The sequence below is a fragment of the Chionomys nivalis genome, chromosome X (assembly GCF_950005125.1).
Source record: "Chionomys nivalis chromosome X, mChiNiv1.1, whole genome shotgun sequence".
Taxonomy (NCBI): domain Eukaryota; kingdom Metazoa; phylum Chordata; class Mammalia; order Rodentia; family Cricetidae; genus Chionomys; species Chionomys nivalis.
In genome coordinates this window covers 1,988,243-2,005,777 of record NC_080112.1, presented here as the reverse complement: position 1 = coordinate 2,005,777, position 17,535 = coordinate 1,988,243, and the positions used below count along the sequence as shown (strand labels likewise).

The 17,535-nt window shown below is 40.3% G+C and overlaps 1 protein-coding gene across 3 annotated transcripts in view; it reads right to left on the bottom strand.

Annotated features, from left to right (window-relative positions):
* Positions 1-17,535, bottom strand: part of Bcap31 (B cell receptor associated protein 31) — a 41,421-nt gene that overhangs the window by 19,992 nt on the left and 3,894 nt on the right. For all 3 annotated transcript variants that reach the window (XM_057759434.1, XM_057759432.1, XM_057759433.1), the window contains exons 4-5: positions 16,967-17,067; positions 4,941-5,088 (exon numbers count right to left, since the gene is read on the bottom strand). In XM_057759434.1, coding sequence (XP_057615417.1) covers positions 4,941-5,088; positions 16,967-17,067 — 249 coding nt within the window. The remainder of the gene's footprint in view (positions 1-4,940; positions 5,089-16,966; positions 17,068-17,535) is intronic.

The window sequence follows — 17,535 nt, the reverse complement described above, 5'->3', positions numbered from 1 at the left end:
TTTCCTCAACAATGCACCACACATGACATGGCTCTAATTAGATTAATGTCATTTTTGTCTATAGGAAACACAGCTGAAATGGAAAAGGAAACCGAACATTTAAACTGCAAAATTCACCAGGCAGTGGTAGTGCATGCCTTTAATCCCAGCTCTCGGGAGGCATAGGCAGGAGGATCTCGGCAAGTTCGAAGTCAGCCTGGTCTACAGAGTGAGTTCCAGGACAGCCAGAGATACACAGACACACCCTGTCTTGAAAACAAAACAAAACAAAAGCAAATAAAAGTTAACTGGGAGGCGGTAGTGTACTCCTTTAATCCCAGTACTCAGGAGGCAGAGGCAGGAGGATCTCTGTGAATTTGAGGTCAGCCTGGTCAACATAAAAAGTTCCAGGAGAGACAGGGTTATTATAAAGAGAAACCCTGTCTCAAAAAACAAACAATCAAAAGTCAAAATAAAAGCAGCCTACATATGCAGTATTTATAAAGTTTATAGTATGGTAGTCCTTCACATTCACTTCTCAGCCACTCACAATACCTCACCCAGAGCAATGGCCTGTACTGCAAGCTATATTCATGCCCTGTTGTAGGAGATTGCTTGTTTGTTCCCGGGTGCCAAGAACCGAATAATCACACAGAAACTATATTACACTGTTTGGACAATGGTTTAGGCTTCTTACTAACTCTTTTTTTTTTAAAATATTTATTTATTTTATTATGTATGCAATATTCTGTGTCTATGCCTGCAGGCCAGAAGAGGGCACCAGACCCCATTACAGATGGTTGTGAGCCACCATGTGGTTGCTGGGAATTGAACTCAGGACCTTTGGTAGAGCAGGCAATGCTCTTAACCTTTGAGCCATCTCTCCAGCCCCTCTTACTAACTCTTATATCTTAAATTAACCCATTTCTTTTAATCTGTGTATCCTGATTAATCTGTCTCCTTCAGGGAATCTGTCTCCTTCGGCAGCTATAAGGCGTCTCTTTGACTCTGCCTACTCTGTTCAGATTTCCCACCTGGCTACATAGTGAGACCCTGTCTTGGTGGCTGGGGATGGGGTGGGATGTCAGATTCCTTGGAATTGGTTATGGATGGATGTGAAGTCACCAACGTGGGTGTTGGGAACCAAACCTCCTGGGTCCTCTGCAAAAACAAGTGCTCTTAACTGCTGAACACTTTGTTTTGTTGTATTGTTGAGACAGGGTTTCTCTGTGTAGCCATGGCTGTCCTGGAACTTGCTCTGTAAATCAGGCCATTCTAGAATACAGCCTCCTAAGTGCTGGGATTAAAGGCATGTATCACTACCACCTGGCCCCCAGATGTTTTCTTGTTTTGTTTTGTTTTTAATGCTGAGCACTGAACTAAACTACAGGCTCTTTCCCTGCCTATGAGTTTTTGCCACTAATTCAACTAAGCTGTAACAAGCCCCCCAAGTCTTTGTGTTCCTGTTTACCTCAGTTTCCTTGCCCTTGATGAACCTTATATGCCCATTTATAAATCTCTTCCCATTAAAAATTCAAGTCTCACATTCCATCCAGCTCAATTATTGAGGCGATCTAGAAAGCTGGGATTCTGAAAGGTCATTCACCTACTTGCTATTTTTGTTAGTGTCTACTTCTTGTCCTATCTACTCACCACACCCTCATCTGCATGGCCTAGGCCAAGAGTAGACAGAAAGCCTCATGCGGCCTCTATCTGAATGGCACTGATCTGCATAGTAGCAACTCATGTGAATTAGAACTACACCTAAGTACACTAGGAAGGCCAGTGCCTTGCCCACACTTTAGCATTGGGTCCCTGCGATCTTTCAGTATTGGGATACTTTATCATTTATTGAAAAATAATACTCAGGGATAAATATTAAGGAATGAACCTGAGAAATCCACAGAGTGACCATGAAGACACGATTCTCCCTGTCTACTTCCTTGATCTAAGCCAGTGCAACCCCTTGTCCCCACCTCTTCCTTTTCTGTGTGCTGCTTTCTCCTCTTAGTCCAGAGAACTCAATGACCCATTCCAGTCAGCTGAATGTGGAGGTCAGCTCCATTGGTGGTGGTCTCAGAGCAATCGGAGCAATCATTATGAGCAAATCTCCCCCAACATTTCAACCTGGCAAACACTACTGATAATATTATGTTTGATCTATAGAAGGGAGGGATAAGACTTACAGAACTCTCCAGTAATTTAGATCCCCTTTCTCAAAAGCATACCAACCTCTCTAGAATATGACTTCAGGTCTAATGCAAATCTTCCCAATCTAGTCATTTCCCCATCTACTCTCTCTACTTGGTAATTGGGAACCAAGCATGTCCATTGTCTTCCAACATTTATCCCACTCTGCAGTTCCGTAAGAATCAGTAGCAATTCCATTTATAGCTGGTCTTACAGTTTCTGAACAAAATATCATGTCTAAATAAATTGTTTGGAGAAGCTTGGTATTCTGGTAGAGCCTTATATGCTTTGATTTTGATCTGTCCATCTCCTTACTTAACAAAACCATGTAAAGCCTGCTTTCCACACAGTTATTCTCATTTCCCCAAGCAAAACAGCAGGTTTTCACTGTCCTTACTCTGTGCATGTGTGTGTATGTGTGATTAGAGGTGTCACCTACAGCCTTGCACACACTAGGGACTCTTGCCACTAAGTTACACCCCTAGACCCATCCCCACTGTACTTTTTAAAACTCTGTATATCTAAAGTATTTGTCAAGTTCTCTCAGCATTCTCACTTCCTGAGTTTCCTAAATTTGAAGATGCTAAGCTTGAAGATGATCAAACATACTACTTTAAGCCAAGCAGGTTGACATATATTTAATAATCCCAGCTACTTTAGGAGACTGAAGCAGAGGAACAATAATCCGGAAAACAGCCCAGGCAACTTGATGTTACCCCATTTCTTTTTCTTTCCTTTTTTTTTTTTTGGTTTTTTGAGACAGGGTTTCTCTGTAGCTTTGGAGCCTGTCCTGGAACTAGCTCTTGTAGACCAGGCTGGCCTCAAACTCACAGAGATCCGCCTGCCTCTGCCTCCCAAGAGCTGGGAGATGATAACCCATTTCAAATCTTAAAGCAAAAGGGGTCTAGAGAGATGGATCAGTGGTTAGGAGTACTTTTTACTCTTGCAGACAACAGATACAATTCCAAGCACCTATACAGTGTCTCACAATCATCCATAACACCAATATCAGAGGATCTAACAAGCACACAAGTGATACACATATATGTATGCAGGCAAAAGATTTAGACACATAAACTAAAAATAAATCTAAACAAAATTTTTCAGTGAAACAAATAATATAGTTCAGTAGTAGAATATGTGCCTGGTATGCAAGAGGCCATGGCTTCAAGCCCAGGTACCACAAAAATATTTAACGCTCACATGTACATAAACATAGTCTTAAAAATGTCTTAGAGCTGAAAGTGAAGGTAGTAGCAGAGCATAATGTGCTTTGCATTTGTAAAGGCCTAGGTTGTACAAACACAGTAATGACTCAGCACACTAAAGAGATATAAAGATAAGTAGACACAGACACTCACACACAGAGACAGACAGACACACACACATCCTTACTTGCCTCCATATTTTTTTTTTTTTTTTTTTTGGTTTTTCGAGACAGGGTTTCTCTGTGGTTTTGGAGCCTGTCCTGGAACTAGCTCTTGTAGACCAGGCTGGTCTCGAACTCACAGAGATCCGCCTGTCTCTGCCTCCCGAGTGCTGGGATTAAAGGCGTGCGCCACCACCGCCCGGCCTTGCCTCCATATTTTACCCTCAACTTGGATCCAGAAAATCCAAGATCATTGAACTGATTGTTTTCTGGAAAGTTAAAATCTGGACAGGTAGTCATACTAATGCCTACTGAAGCACAACATGCCAAGTGATTAAGATGATAAAAATTCCTTAAACACTAAATCTTGAGTCTTTGGGCCTAAAGCCAGGTGAGAATGACTATCTTTGAACCTAGCATAAGAATCCACTCACTCACAAAGTAGCACTGTCTGAATGGCCCCCAAATTCATCTGTTTAGCTTAATCTCCATTGTGATGATACAAAGAGGTAGAGTAGGGCTTATTGGGAAATCATTAAGTAAATCCTTTATTACTGAGCTATATTCCAGCCTAGTATTGATATCCTTTTAATACCTTGTTCACATGCCTTAGCCTGAACATGTCTATTTCTCGGCTAGGCCATTAGATTAAAGCCCAAGGGTAAAACCAGAAGCAGAAAACAGGGCTCCAGATGCTAATAAGCATTTTCTACTCATCTAATCTTACCCAATTAGCCACCCTTGCAACCTTGGTCGAGCATTTCAGTCTCATAAGATATGACCAGAAAGATAATCACAACAACATGATCTGGATACAAATTTACACTAGGGAAGGCCCGGAGGACAGGGTGAATCACAACCCATTCACATTACTTCTGCCTACCCTACCCAACTCAGTACCCCATATACCCCAAATCAGTTAGGCCCTTATTAGATGGGCTTCAAAGATCCTTTCGTAGAGAAAAGGCTTTGCAGCTTACTTCAGTCTACAAGCAAACAGAGCACAAGATATAACACATCTGACCTACCACAAAATGTAGGTAGGTATGGTAGCACACAACTTTAATCCCATCACTTGGGAGGCAGAGGCAGGTGGATCTTAATAAATTCAAGGACAGCCTTGTTTACATAGTGAGTTCCAGGATTCCAGGATGGCCAGTGACACATAGTAATATTGTCTCAAAAAAAAAAAAAAATAAGGTCTTTTAGAATTTGTTGCACCCTACTCCTAATCTCCATGCTGCCTTGGAAGGTCAGGAAGCAATTCTGTGGTTTTTCAAACAAGGTCTTTGGGTCCAGGATATACAATGAGGAGTTAAAGTCACAGGAGAAAGCCAAACTACACAGCTCTATATTCTTGGTTAGCCACAGCTTCCCCCACAAGCCCCTGGCCCCTACTCACAAGGACAGCAGCAAGGAAAAGCCAGCAATATAGAGATTCCTCTGAGCACGGAAAAGCTTCATGTGGAAGTGCTCCATGGCACCTGGATTGTTCTGGAGGTTCACCTTTTCTGTCACATCATCATATTTCCGGATCTCACGTGCAGCATCTATGATAGAGCAGAGATGGCCATTTAAAAAGAAAAACAGGTAGCAAGACTCCTTTCGTTCATATCCAAGTACTAATTCTATGCACACCTTTTGTGGGAGGTTTTATCAAGTTCCCAACCTTAGACCTTCCTCTCTTAACTTTCTATAAACTAAGCCTGTAAACTAGATAGATCATAAACTTGTACTATACTCCAAGATGCTATTCAAGATTGAGGCTTTGTTGGCAATGGAAACAGATTCCCTTTCCCATGATACTCCCAACCTCAGTTTGTCATTTTTCTCTCAAGTTGAACTGTCAATCACTTAACTGATAAGTCAGAGGTCCTGTTGGTAGAAAGCTCACAAGACCTATTCGGGAAGCATGGGCCACAGTAAGCATTATTATTCTTTACTTAATTAAAAAACTTCATGGGCTGAGGAGATGACTCTGTGGGTAAAGGTACTTGCCATCAAGGCTGACCACTTGAGTTCAATCCCTAGAACCCATATGGCAAAAGGACAGAACCAACTCTTGCTAGTTGTCCTGACCTACATATAGACACTGTGACATGCATGTGTCACCAACCACCAATAAACTGTAATTAAAGGGTTTTTAAAGAAGAATTCATGCCCATCAAAAATTCAAACAGCAAAATTGTAAAAAGAAGTTTCTTAATACAATCATTTTAGTAGGGTAAATAACACAGCTATCAAATTTAAAGTCAATTGGTCATAAAATCCTATAATGTCTTTATAACATACATTTGTCACTGAAATTATCTTCAGTCTGTGTTTCCTGTCCATCTTCCTCACAATAGATAAACTACAAACAGAAAGAAAAAGCCTTCTCCTCTATATCCCCTACAGTTTAGCACAGGGCACACAGCAAAAACTCTAACTGTTGAATGAGTGAACAGCCTCTGCTCCCACAAGCGCCACTGACTGATGTACAATGCTCTGGTTTAATAATATAAGTCCTCAGAATCTTTTGTCTGTAATGCAGAAATGGAACCTTAGTGTATCTACTAATCTCCTCCACCACTTAACTCAAAAAAGAATTTTAACTGGGGGGTGGTGGTGCATGCCTTTAATCCCAGCACTTGGGAGGCAGAGGCAGGCGGATCTCTGTGAGTTCGAGGCCAGCCTGGTCTACAAGAGCTAGTTCCAGGACAGGCTCCAAAGCTACAGAGAAACACTGTCTCAAAAAAAACAAAACAAAAAAAAAAAAAATAGCAGGGTTTGGTGGCATACATCTTTAATCCCAGCACTTGGGAGGTAGAGACAAGAAGCCAGTTTGAAGTTTGAAGCCAGCCTGGTCTATGTAGGGACTTCCAGGACAACCAAGGCTACACAAGGAAACACTGTCTCCCACCACCACCACCACCAAAAAAGAGGTCAACTCCTCCAACAAAGTGGGGACATTTTTGAAGTCAACACATAAAAATCTACCTGAAGAGCTGAGTATGGTGGTATGTACCCATAAACCCGGCATTAGAAAGACTGAGGCCTGAAGGTCACAGGATGACCTGTAGCCCTGAGGCCAGGGCTACAGGATGAGACCGTATATCAAACAAATGCCTAAAAACAAAAAAACCCAACTATATGAAGGCACCTCTTAACACGCCTCCATGTGAGACAGGCAAGATATCATTGTTTGGGTACTGTTCACTTTGTAGTTTCTAGTTTGAGACTACTTGGCTTTCAAGCTCATCTTGCATTACAACAATATGCCTGTTCTCATAGTATTTTTTGCATTAAATCTGTGCCATAAAGCACTCTCAAATGCTGCCAGTAGGAACATAAACTGCCATAACACACCTGGTAGAAAATAAAATACATTCATACCCTCAGGTTCACTGATGTGGGATTCCCCTCTATATGCTGTGAATACCATTGGTTAATAAAGAAACTGGCTTGGGCCTGAGCAGAGCAGAAGAGAGGTAGGCAGCGAAAATTAAATTGGATGCTGAGAAAAAGGAGGTGGAGTCAGAGAGAAGCCATGTAGCCCTGCCAGAGACAGACACAAGAACTTTACCCAGTAAGCCACAGCCACACAGCGATACACAGATTACTAGAAATGGGTTAAATTCAGTACTGAAAACAGCCTGGTATTGGCATAAGAACAGACAGGAAAACTAATGGAACCGAATAGAAGTCCCGGATATCAATCCACACATCTTCAAACATCTGATCTTTGATAAAGAAACAAAAAATATCAAATGGAAAAAAGAAAGCATATTTAACAAGTGGTGCTGGCATAACTGATATCAACATGTAGAAAAATGAAAATAGACCCATATCTATCACCACGCACAAAACCCAAGTCCAAATGGATCAAAGACCTCAATATAAAGACAGCCACACTGAACCTTATAGAAGAGAAACTGGGAAGTACACATTGGCACAGGGAACCACTTCCTAAATAGAACCCCAGCAGCACAGACACTGAAACAATTAATAAATGGGACCTCCTGAACTGAAAAGCTTCTGTAAAGCAAAGGACACGGTCAACAAGACTAAACAACAGTCTACAGAATGGGAAAAGATCTTCACTAACCCCACATCAGACAGAGGTCTGATCTCCAAAATATACAAAGAACTCAAGAAAGTGGACACCAAAAGATCACATAATCCAAAAAAAAAAAAAAAATGGAGTACAGACCTAAACAGAGAACTCTCAACAAAGTCTAAATCTAAAATGGCTGAAAGACACTTAAGGAAATGTTCAACATCCTTAGTCATCAGAGAAATGCAAATCAAAACAACTTTGAGATTCCATCTTACTACCTGTAAGAATGGTCAAGATCAAAAACACCAAAGGTAGCTTATGCTGGAGAGGTTGTGGAGTAAAGGGAACACTTCTGCATTGCTGGTGGGAATGCAAGCTGGTATGACCCCTTTGGATGTCAGTGTGGCGATTTCTCAGAAAATTGGGAAACAACCTTCCTCAAGACCCAGTAATACCACTTTTGAGTATATATCCAAAGGATGCACAATCGTGCCACAAGGACATGTGCTCAACCATGTTCACAGCAGCTTTGTTTGTCATAGCCAGAACCTGGAAACAACCTAAATGCCCCTCAATCAAAGAATGGATAAAGAAAATGTGGTACTATTACACAATGGAGTACTATATAGCAGAAAAAAATAACGACATCTTGAATTTTGCGGGAAAATGGATGGAGCTAGAAAACATTATTTTGAGTGAGGTAACCCAGACACAGAGAGACAATTATCACATGTACTCACTCATAGGTGGTTTTTAAACACAAAGCAAAGAAAACCACAATCCCAGAGAACTTAGACAACAATGAGGACACTAAGAGAGACTTACACAGATCTGATCTACATGGGAAGTAGAAAAAACAAGATTTCCCGAGTAAATTGGGAGTATGGGGACCTTGGGAGAGGATTGAAGGGGGAGGGGAGAGGCAGGAAGGGGAGCAGAGAAAAATGTAGAGCTCAATAAAAATCAATAAAAAAGGAAAAAAGATTTATGTATGTATATGGTGTTTTGTATGCATATACACGTGCACACCAACAGAGGCGGGGGGGGGGGATGTCTAAAGTACAACACGTAAATGGAAAAAAGTACAAAGAAAAGTGTACAAGTCCGGGCTGTAAATATTTCAACAAATAAAAAAGTATCCATGACAGTTATCTATGCAGTGTGTTACAAGGGATTAAGTGTTTACCTTTTGCATTTAAAAAATATGCATTATTTTTATAATTAGAAAAAAACTAAAAAAAAAGAAAAAAACTTAAAAAAAAGAAAAAACTAAAACCATTTTTATATTGTTACTTGTACGTAGGAATCCCATCATTCCAAAGACTATCTTGGCAAACAATCAAGAGGAACCTGGGAATAGGAGACACTGTATGCTATCAACAAGGACTGCAGCAGGACTTCCTCTCAGGCCTCAATCCATAAAAGTAATCTCTTTATTTCCAACTATCTCAGAAAGATCTAATCTAGGTCCCTCAACATCAGGAAGGGCTCTAGCTGGTTATGCTCACTATTGCCATAATATTGTTATCAAAAAGCATGTCTATCTGTAGAAGGTATGTAGACTTTTCTAAGCTTTGCTTTTTAAATTTTTTTAAAAGATTTATTTATTTATTTATTTATTTATTTATTTATTTATTTATTTATACAGTATCCTACCTGTAGACCAGAAGAATGACCAGATCTCATTATAGGTGGTTGTGAACCACCATGTGGTTGCTGGGAATCAAACCCAGGTCCTCTGGAAGAGCAGTCAGTGCTCTTAACCGCTGAGCCATCTCTCCAGCCCCTGCTTTTTAAATTTTTAAATCATCTTTGTGTATACAGTGTGCACATGTTTGTTTGTGTATGAATAGAAATACAAGATCTCTCAGAATACCTACGGAAGAGGATAACCTCAGGTGTTAATCCTTGTCTTCCACCTTGTTTGAGATAGGACCTGCAAACTACCAGGGATTTTTCTACCCTACCTCCCAACTCCCTATAAGAGTTATGGGACTGTAGACACTTACATTCAGCATCTGACTTTTATGTGGGTTCTAGGAATTTGAAATCAAGTCCTTACATCTGCACAGCAAGTGCTTTTATCCATTGAGCCATCCCCACACCTCCTAGATTATGCTTCATAGCATTAAAGTAAGAAGTCATATTTTCCTAGAATTCCCAAGCAGACAGTTGCAGATTCCTGATCTACAAAAAGAATAGTTTGTGTCAACTAGTAGATCTACATAGTTCTCTCTGGCCCGCTGAGTTGTACTAGGAAATCAACAACTTTTGTGACTCTAGTTAGAGAACAGAGCAAAACTGATGGAATAATCCCAACATTTTATCTTGTCTCTACAATTTTTGGCTCTATTCCAAACTCAAAAGCAAACACACAAACTTAGTTTTTAAAAAAAAGCCAGGCAGTGATGGCACACGCCTTTAATCCCAGCACTCAGGAGGCAGAAACAGGTGGATCTCTGTGAGTTCAAGGCCAGCCTGGTTCACAGAGTTAGTTCCAGGACACATTCCAAAGCTACAGAGAAACCCTGTCTCGAAAAACACAAATAAACAAACAAAAATGCCAGGTGGTGGTATATGCCATTAATGCCACCATTCAGGAGGCACAGGAAGACAAACTCTGTAAATTCAAGGCTGGGGAAGAGGGGATGGGGGATGGGGACCCCATGACAACAACAAGATGGTGTGTTGCTGTGATTGGTGTAATAAAAAGCTGAACATCCAATAGCTATAGAAGGGGCTTCCAGGAAGAGAGAGAACTCTGGGAAGAAGAAAGGCAGAGTCACTAGCTAGACACGGAGGAAGCAGGATAAAGATGTACAGAGATGAGGTAATGAGCCACATAAAAGAACATAGATAAAACAATATGGATTAATTTTAAGTTATAAGACCTAGTTAGGAACAAGCCTAAGTTAAAGCCAAGCTTTTATAATTGATAATAAGTAAGTCTCCATGTCATTATTTGCAGGCTGATGGTTCTAATGAAAGTCCTTACTATACATGGCATCGAACATGGAGGCTAAAATATTCAAACATAAGGACTGAGAATGGAAAAGTTTTACACAAGGAGCCAGACGTGGCTTCCTAGTCCTGCAGTTTCTCAGATGGGCCCCTGGTCAATGTACAGAGGCTCAGCATACAGAGGTATGACGATTGGCTGCTGCCTGTAGACTTCAGCCAGCTGCCAGCAAAGAACCATGCAGTAGATTGACTGACCCTTGGCTCCCGAGATCAGAGAATACTGCAGATCCAGACAAGATCCAGACAAGGAAAATCTCTTAACAGATACAGTATGCTTAGAAATATGCTTAGATGCTGAAGAAAAAATGGGTATAGACAATCATAGAAAAATAAATAGTTTGAAAATAATTTTTTTTTTTTTTTTGGTTTCTTGAGACATGATTTTTCAGTAGCTATGGAGTCTGTCCTGGAACTCTCTCTATAGACCAGGCTGGCCTTAAACTCACAGAGATCCACCCCTCTCTGCTGGTATTAAAGGTGTGCACCAAAAAATAATAAAGTAAAGTAATATAAAAATAAGCCAAATAAGGATGGGAAATACACAGGGTGACTAGATCCTGTATGGCGCTTTGTTGACTCTGAATTGTTTTAAATGCTAATGAATTAAAAAATGACAGCTACTGTTGAATTGTGGGAAAAAACTGTTGCATTATACGAGCATATACATTTTAAAGATGTCTTTAAACTTCAGAATGGAAGTCAAGTGATGTGGGATTCCCCTCTGTATGATGTGAATATGTTTTATTACCATTGGTTAATAAGAAGCTACTTTGGCTTATGGCAGGACAGAATAGATCTAGTTGGGAAAACTAAACTGAATGCTGGGAGAAAGAAGGCAGAGTCATCAGAAAGCTGTAAGCTAGCCTCTGAGAAAACAAGACATGTAGTAAATGAGGTAACACTACAGCCACATGGCAATACATAGACTAATAGAAATGTGTTAATTTAAGATGTAAGAGTTAGTTAATAAAAATTCTGAACTAATAGAACAAACAGTGCTATAATTAATATAGTTCTGTGTGATTATTTGGGTCTATTCAGCTGGGAACAAAAGAACAGTCTCCACTTACAGTCAGGAAATGTGTTGAGGGGGAGGTTATGCCTTTATTTCCACATGAAACAAAAAGAAAATGGCAACCCTGACTCCTGGAATCTCAGAATGAGACTGTGTCTATGAGCTGTCTCCTCCCATCATACATCCCTCTCTAGAGAAGAGCCAGTGGCTGACTGTTTTGCTTTTCTGACCTTCAGGTTGAGCCCCGATTTCTGTATCTGGGTTTTTATTAATTGTGCTACAAAAAGACATATTACTTTGGAAAGAGGTTCTGCTTTAATTTCCATAGAAAATAAAAGATTTGTTCAAAGTTAAAGATGATCAAGTTTGATCAAGGAAGACTCCCTGAAAATTCTGGCTACAAAGAAATAAACCTAGAAGAACTACAAGACACATGACGTTTATTTTACCTGCTCAAACATAAAACAAAAAAAAAATCATCTTTGGCTGACTTGTGTACTTATATTTATGCAAAAATGTACTTGTATTTATGCGAAAATGTATGTTACCTTTAAAAGTTTATGTATTTTCAGAATGAGGGGACCAGAAACCAATGAAAACAAATGGCCCAGGTGATCTAGCATCTCAAAATGACTCTGTTGCAGTTTCCTTGGAGCTCTTCATCCAGCTTCAAGGCTGCTGGCTGAGATGATCCAGCCTCACAGAATACTCCAATCAGGACTTGTCCGTAATCCTAAATTTTTTCAGGGTCCCCCAAAGATTATCAGCACCCCTAATCAACAGAAGTAGTCTAAAGAGCTATGACCACATTTCCAAAAAATGGATTATGGATACTTATTATCATTTAAGAAGGATTGGTTACAAGCTGTTATTGGTAATCGTCATTTAAAAAGCTGAACAAATGAGATTAGATTCAGGGATCTCATTCTAAAAAGAAAAGGGAGAGATATAGAAATGATAGGATAAAAAGGTAATTATTGAATCTGCTTTAATCCAAAAAACAACTATTAATCTCAAAATATTTTACCTTGGGATGGAGTTTGGTTCACTGATACAAATTTAAAGTTAATTTTGCTATACTCTATATATATTTCTACTCTTGTTAAAGTATTTTGCTTATGCAGCTCATTTAAAATTGCAATGTATAATTAAGAAATACAGATCAGTAGTCATCTACAATAGTCAAACTTATAGTCATGTTAGGTATGCTTTCCAAGGTCATACACAGATATAGCTAGTCTCAAATACTTCAGAGGCCTACATAATATGAAATTTAATATGTCTAATAACCTAAAAATTTTCATAACAGTGAGACACATATGCTTCTGGCAAGCACCAATTTATGTCAGAGAAGATGATGGGCATCAAAGAAACTGTATGCAGCTTGTTTTCTTTATGGCAAAAGCTAGCCATGTGGGTAAAGAAACCGCCCTTGCCTCAGTTGCTGACAGTTACTGTCCAAACTGGACCAGCAGGATATAAGAAAGGCAACTGGTGAACTTTGCCAAGGTAGGGCAGTCCTTCAGAATTCCCTGCTTCGCAGAAAGTCTGTCAGCTATGCTAGGTCTGTAGGTCAGAAGTGGATGCCCCAACATTACAGAGGACCTCTGGGTTACTGTCCAGACAGCCTGATGTCTGACATTGGGTAGCATTTTCACTCTTGCGGGTCTTTGATGGAGTTGAAGACTATATAGCTAAACTTATAGTTTTCCTTAGTTATGATAGAAAGCAAATTAGGCATAAAACTTCAGACACACCAAGATAAGATAGATAATAGAGTTCTCTAATGTTGCCAAATACAAATAGACGGGATATTATAACTATAATCTTACTTGATAACTGTTTCTGTTTTATATAATTTTACCATGTTAAAGTTAAAATCTTCCTTTTTGGTTGAGTGGTGGTGGCACATGCCTTTAATCTCATCACGTGAGAGTTAGAGGCAGATGGATCTCACTGAATTCGAGGCCAGCCTAGTCTACAAAGTGAGTTCCAGGACAGTCAGGGCTGTTACACAGAAACCATGTCTCGAAAACCAAAAAAGAGCTAGGCGGTGGTGGTGCACGCCTTTAATCCCAGCACTCAGGAGGCAGAGGCAGGCGGATCTCTGTGAGTTCGAGGCCAGCCTGGTCTACAAAGGGAGTTCCAGGACAGGCTCCAAAGCTACAGAGAAACCCTGTCTCGAAAAACCAAAAAAATAAAATAAAATAAAATAAAAAAATAAAAAAAAGAAGAAAAGAAAAAATAAGAAAACCAAAAAAGAAAAAAAAAAAAAAAAAAAAGAAAGAAAAATCTTCCTGTTTAACTAGGCAAAAGGGGGAAATGATGTGGAATCCTTTTGTGCACTGTGTATATATCTGTAAATGGAAGTAGAGCTTTTCTATTCCGACTGCCCAGTATCCCACAGCATATATATCGCTGACTGGTTTAGTAAACAAGCTAAAGAGATCATAGCCAAAGAGGATAAAGTTAGGTGGGGAAAGCCAAACTGAGATTGATAGGAGGAGGAAGGGTAGAGTCAGAAGAGCCGCCAGACAGACAAAGAATGAGTCAGACATACAAAACAGGATAGAGGAGAAACGATGAGCATCAGGACAGCACATAGATTCTGAGTTAAAGGCGAATCTGTAGCTCCTTATCTACTGGGAAACCCTGTCTAGATAAAACAAAACAAAACAAAAAAGATGTCAAGTTTATAAGGTTGGAAGATATAAAAGCTTAAGTTGTTTATCAAGAAAATGTTTTAAGATCTACAAAGATATTTTTAGGATGGTAATAAGTTATGAAAGAAAGTGGCTTAGGTACAAAACTTTGGACTCACTAAGATAGAATAGATATTTTCTCTGTATCTGCCAAATACAAATGGACTGCACACTGTGAATCTAATTCTTTTTTTTTTGTTTGTTTGTTTTGTTTTTTCGAGACAGGGTTTGTGAATCTAATTCTTACATAACAATTGTTCTTATAATTTTACTATGTTAGAGTTAAAATCCTTCCTTTTTATTTAGACAAAAAGAGGGAAATATTGTGGGATATTTGTATACTGTGTGAAGATGTATTGCAGTGAATGGTGTAATAAAAAGCTGAACGGCCAATAGCTAGAAGAAGATTATAGAAGGGACTTCCAGGCAGAGAGAGAACTCTGGGAAGAAAAGAGGAGCCAGCCAGATGCAAAGCAAGCAGGGTGGGCAGTATGGAGATGAGTTAACGAATCACATAAAAGAACAGAGATTTAAAAACAGGGTTAATTTACACTGTAAGAACTAGTTAGAGACAAGCCTAAGATAAAACCAAAATTAATAATAAATAAGTCTCACTATTTGTGGGCTGGCAGTCATGATGAAAAAGTACTACTATACTATTACTGCTTGGCATTTCATGAAGTTCAACTCTAAGCAAGACCTGCATACTCCCTATTGGCTCCTATCCCAGAAACTGCTCAGACCCTAGGTGGAAAAAGCCACCTTAGAGTCTTGCTAAAAGCATTTCAATAGCTGTGCCTGGGAATCTATAGGCATATTTGGCCTGTTCACAGGAAGTCCCGCCTGAACAAATGCCATCAAACCCTAAACATTAAGGGAAAATGCCCAATGCTGCAGTTAGTGGATGGAGTTGTGCATAACACTAACTCAAACTCTACCCTGCAGCATTTTTGCTGGAACTTGAGGAAAATATTCCATGTCTATGTGGGCATCACATCTCTGAAACAGGACTTGATGTTTCACAGCAGAGTAAAGAGAATCGAGTTCAAGCAAGGGAACATACTGATAGCTCACTATAGCAAATCAACAGTCAAACAACAGCTTAATTGGCTCCCTGTCTCCAAATGGGCTCACTACCACCTCACTGTAAAATGTTCATCTTCCATCTTTTTGGTTTTTTGAGATAAGGGTCTTTCTATGTAGCCCTGGCTATCCTAGAACTTTCTATGTAAGACCAGACTGGCCTCAAACAGAAATTCACCTACACCTACCTCTTGGGTGCTAGGATTAAAGGCACGCACCACCTTGCTTGTCTCCACTTCCATCTTGATACCACCTATCATGGCCACAGACCTAAGCCTGCCCTCTGATCCATTTATCTTTCAAAGTCTTGTGGATAATGCATGCTAATGCTGAAGTTTACAATACTATACAACTGTATTACCTGGAAAGACTTTATACCTATGCATATACAGAGAGGTCTCAGCTCTATCTCTAAGACATGCTGTCACTTAGTTTTCTACCTCACACTATAGGAGAAAACAGAACCCCATTTCCAGCTAGGCTGTTTAATTGCTCTGGTCTTGTACTTGGAAGCCCTGCTTCACCAGCCATGCTGGTATATACATGTAACTCCAGCACTTGAGAGACTAAGCCAGATGTTTAATGCCAGCCTAGATTACAGGGTAAGACCCTATCTCAAATAAAAGAAACAAAAACCAACTCATACCTTTTTTTCTTTTTTTCAGAGATTTGCTTTTTTATTTGTATTGGTCTTTTGCCTCCATGTATGTCTGTGTGAGGGTGTCAGATCCTCTGAAACTAGAGTTACAGACAGTTGTGAGCTGCCATGTGGTTTTTGGGAACTGAACCCAGGTCCTCTGGAAGAGCAGCCATTGCTTTTAACTGCTGAGCCATCTCTCCAACCCCGTCACGTCTCTTTTTAAGATGAGAAAACAACAAACAAACAGCAGCCAGGCACACATCTCTTTAATCTCAGCACTCAGAGGGCATAGGCAGACAGATCTCTGATTTTGAGGCCAACCTGGTCTACAGAGCCAAGACAGTCCAGGCCACATAGATAAACTGTCTTGGAAGGGGGTGGTGTTCGAGACAAGGTTTCTCTGTGTATCTCTGGCTGTCCTGGAACTCACTCTGTAGACCAGGCTAGCCTTGAACTCATTGAGATTCACCTGCCTCTGCCTGGGTGGAGGGACTCTATCTTAAACAACAAAAAATAGTAACAGTGATAAATAAACAAAAACTAAAAGACAAAATAATTTTTAAAAGATGATGTCAGGCTTCAACGGAGAAGACCACACTGCTGTCTCCATGACTGAAAAGCAACACTATCTGGACCAATGTCACAGGCCAGTTAGTTCTCTCTGCATCAGTTCTAAAATAACTAGGGTACCCTGGAAATACAGGTGGTCATAAGAGTATATAAAAGCCACTAAATGTAAGCCCACATGGACTGCTATGGGAACCTCTTGAAATGAAGGCCTTGCTAATAGCACCTCCTTTGCAGATAAATGATTAGTTTGTCTCTGAGAAGGTAAAACTTGTTTTCTATCCATCCAAGATGACACAGGGCTTTAGAAGCCATGACACAGGACCTGGTCATGGAGCAACCTCTGCTGCAGCTCACTCACCAATGACCAACAGCACAAGGATGACGATGAGAACCACAAAGAAGGTGTTGCCATAGGTCACTACCAGCTCGACCAGCCGGGATTTGAAAATCTTCTGCCATCTGTGAAAGAGATGAAGACAGACACTAAAGAAGATGCACCTTCACAATACAAACCCTGAGTAAAATGTAAAGACAGCTTGGTGCTCTTCTCCAATGGCCAAGGGACCTGTACAAAAATCAGTCTCAGCCGGGCGATGGTGGCACACGCCTTTAATCCCAGCACTCGGGAGGCAGAGGCAGGCGGATCTCTGTGAGTTCGAGACCAGCCTGGTCTACAGAGCTAGTTCCAGGACAGGCTCCAAAACCACAGAGAAACCCTGTCTCGAAAAAACCAAAAAAAAAGAGCCGGGCGTTGGTGGCGCACGCCTTTAATCCCAGCACTCGGGAGGCAGAGGCAGGCGGATCTCTGTGAGTTCGAGACCAGCCTGGTCTACAGAGCTAGTTCCAGGACAGGCTCCAAAGCCACAGAGAAACCCTGTCTCGAAAAACAAAAAAAAAAAAAAAAAAAAAAAAAAAAAATACTGGCAG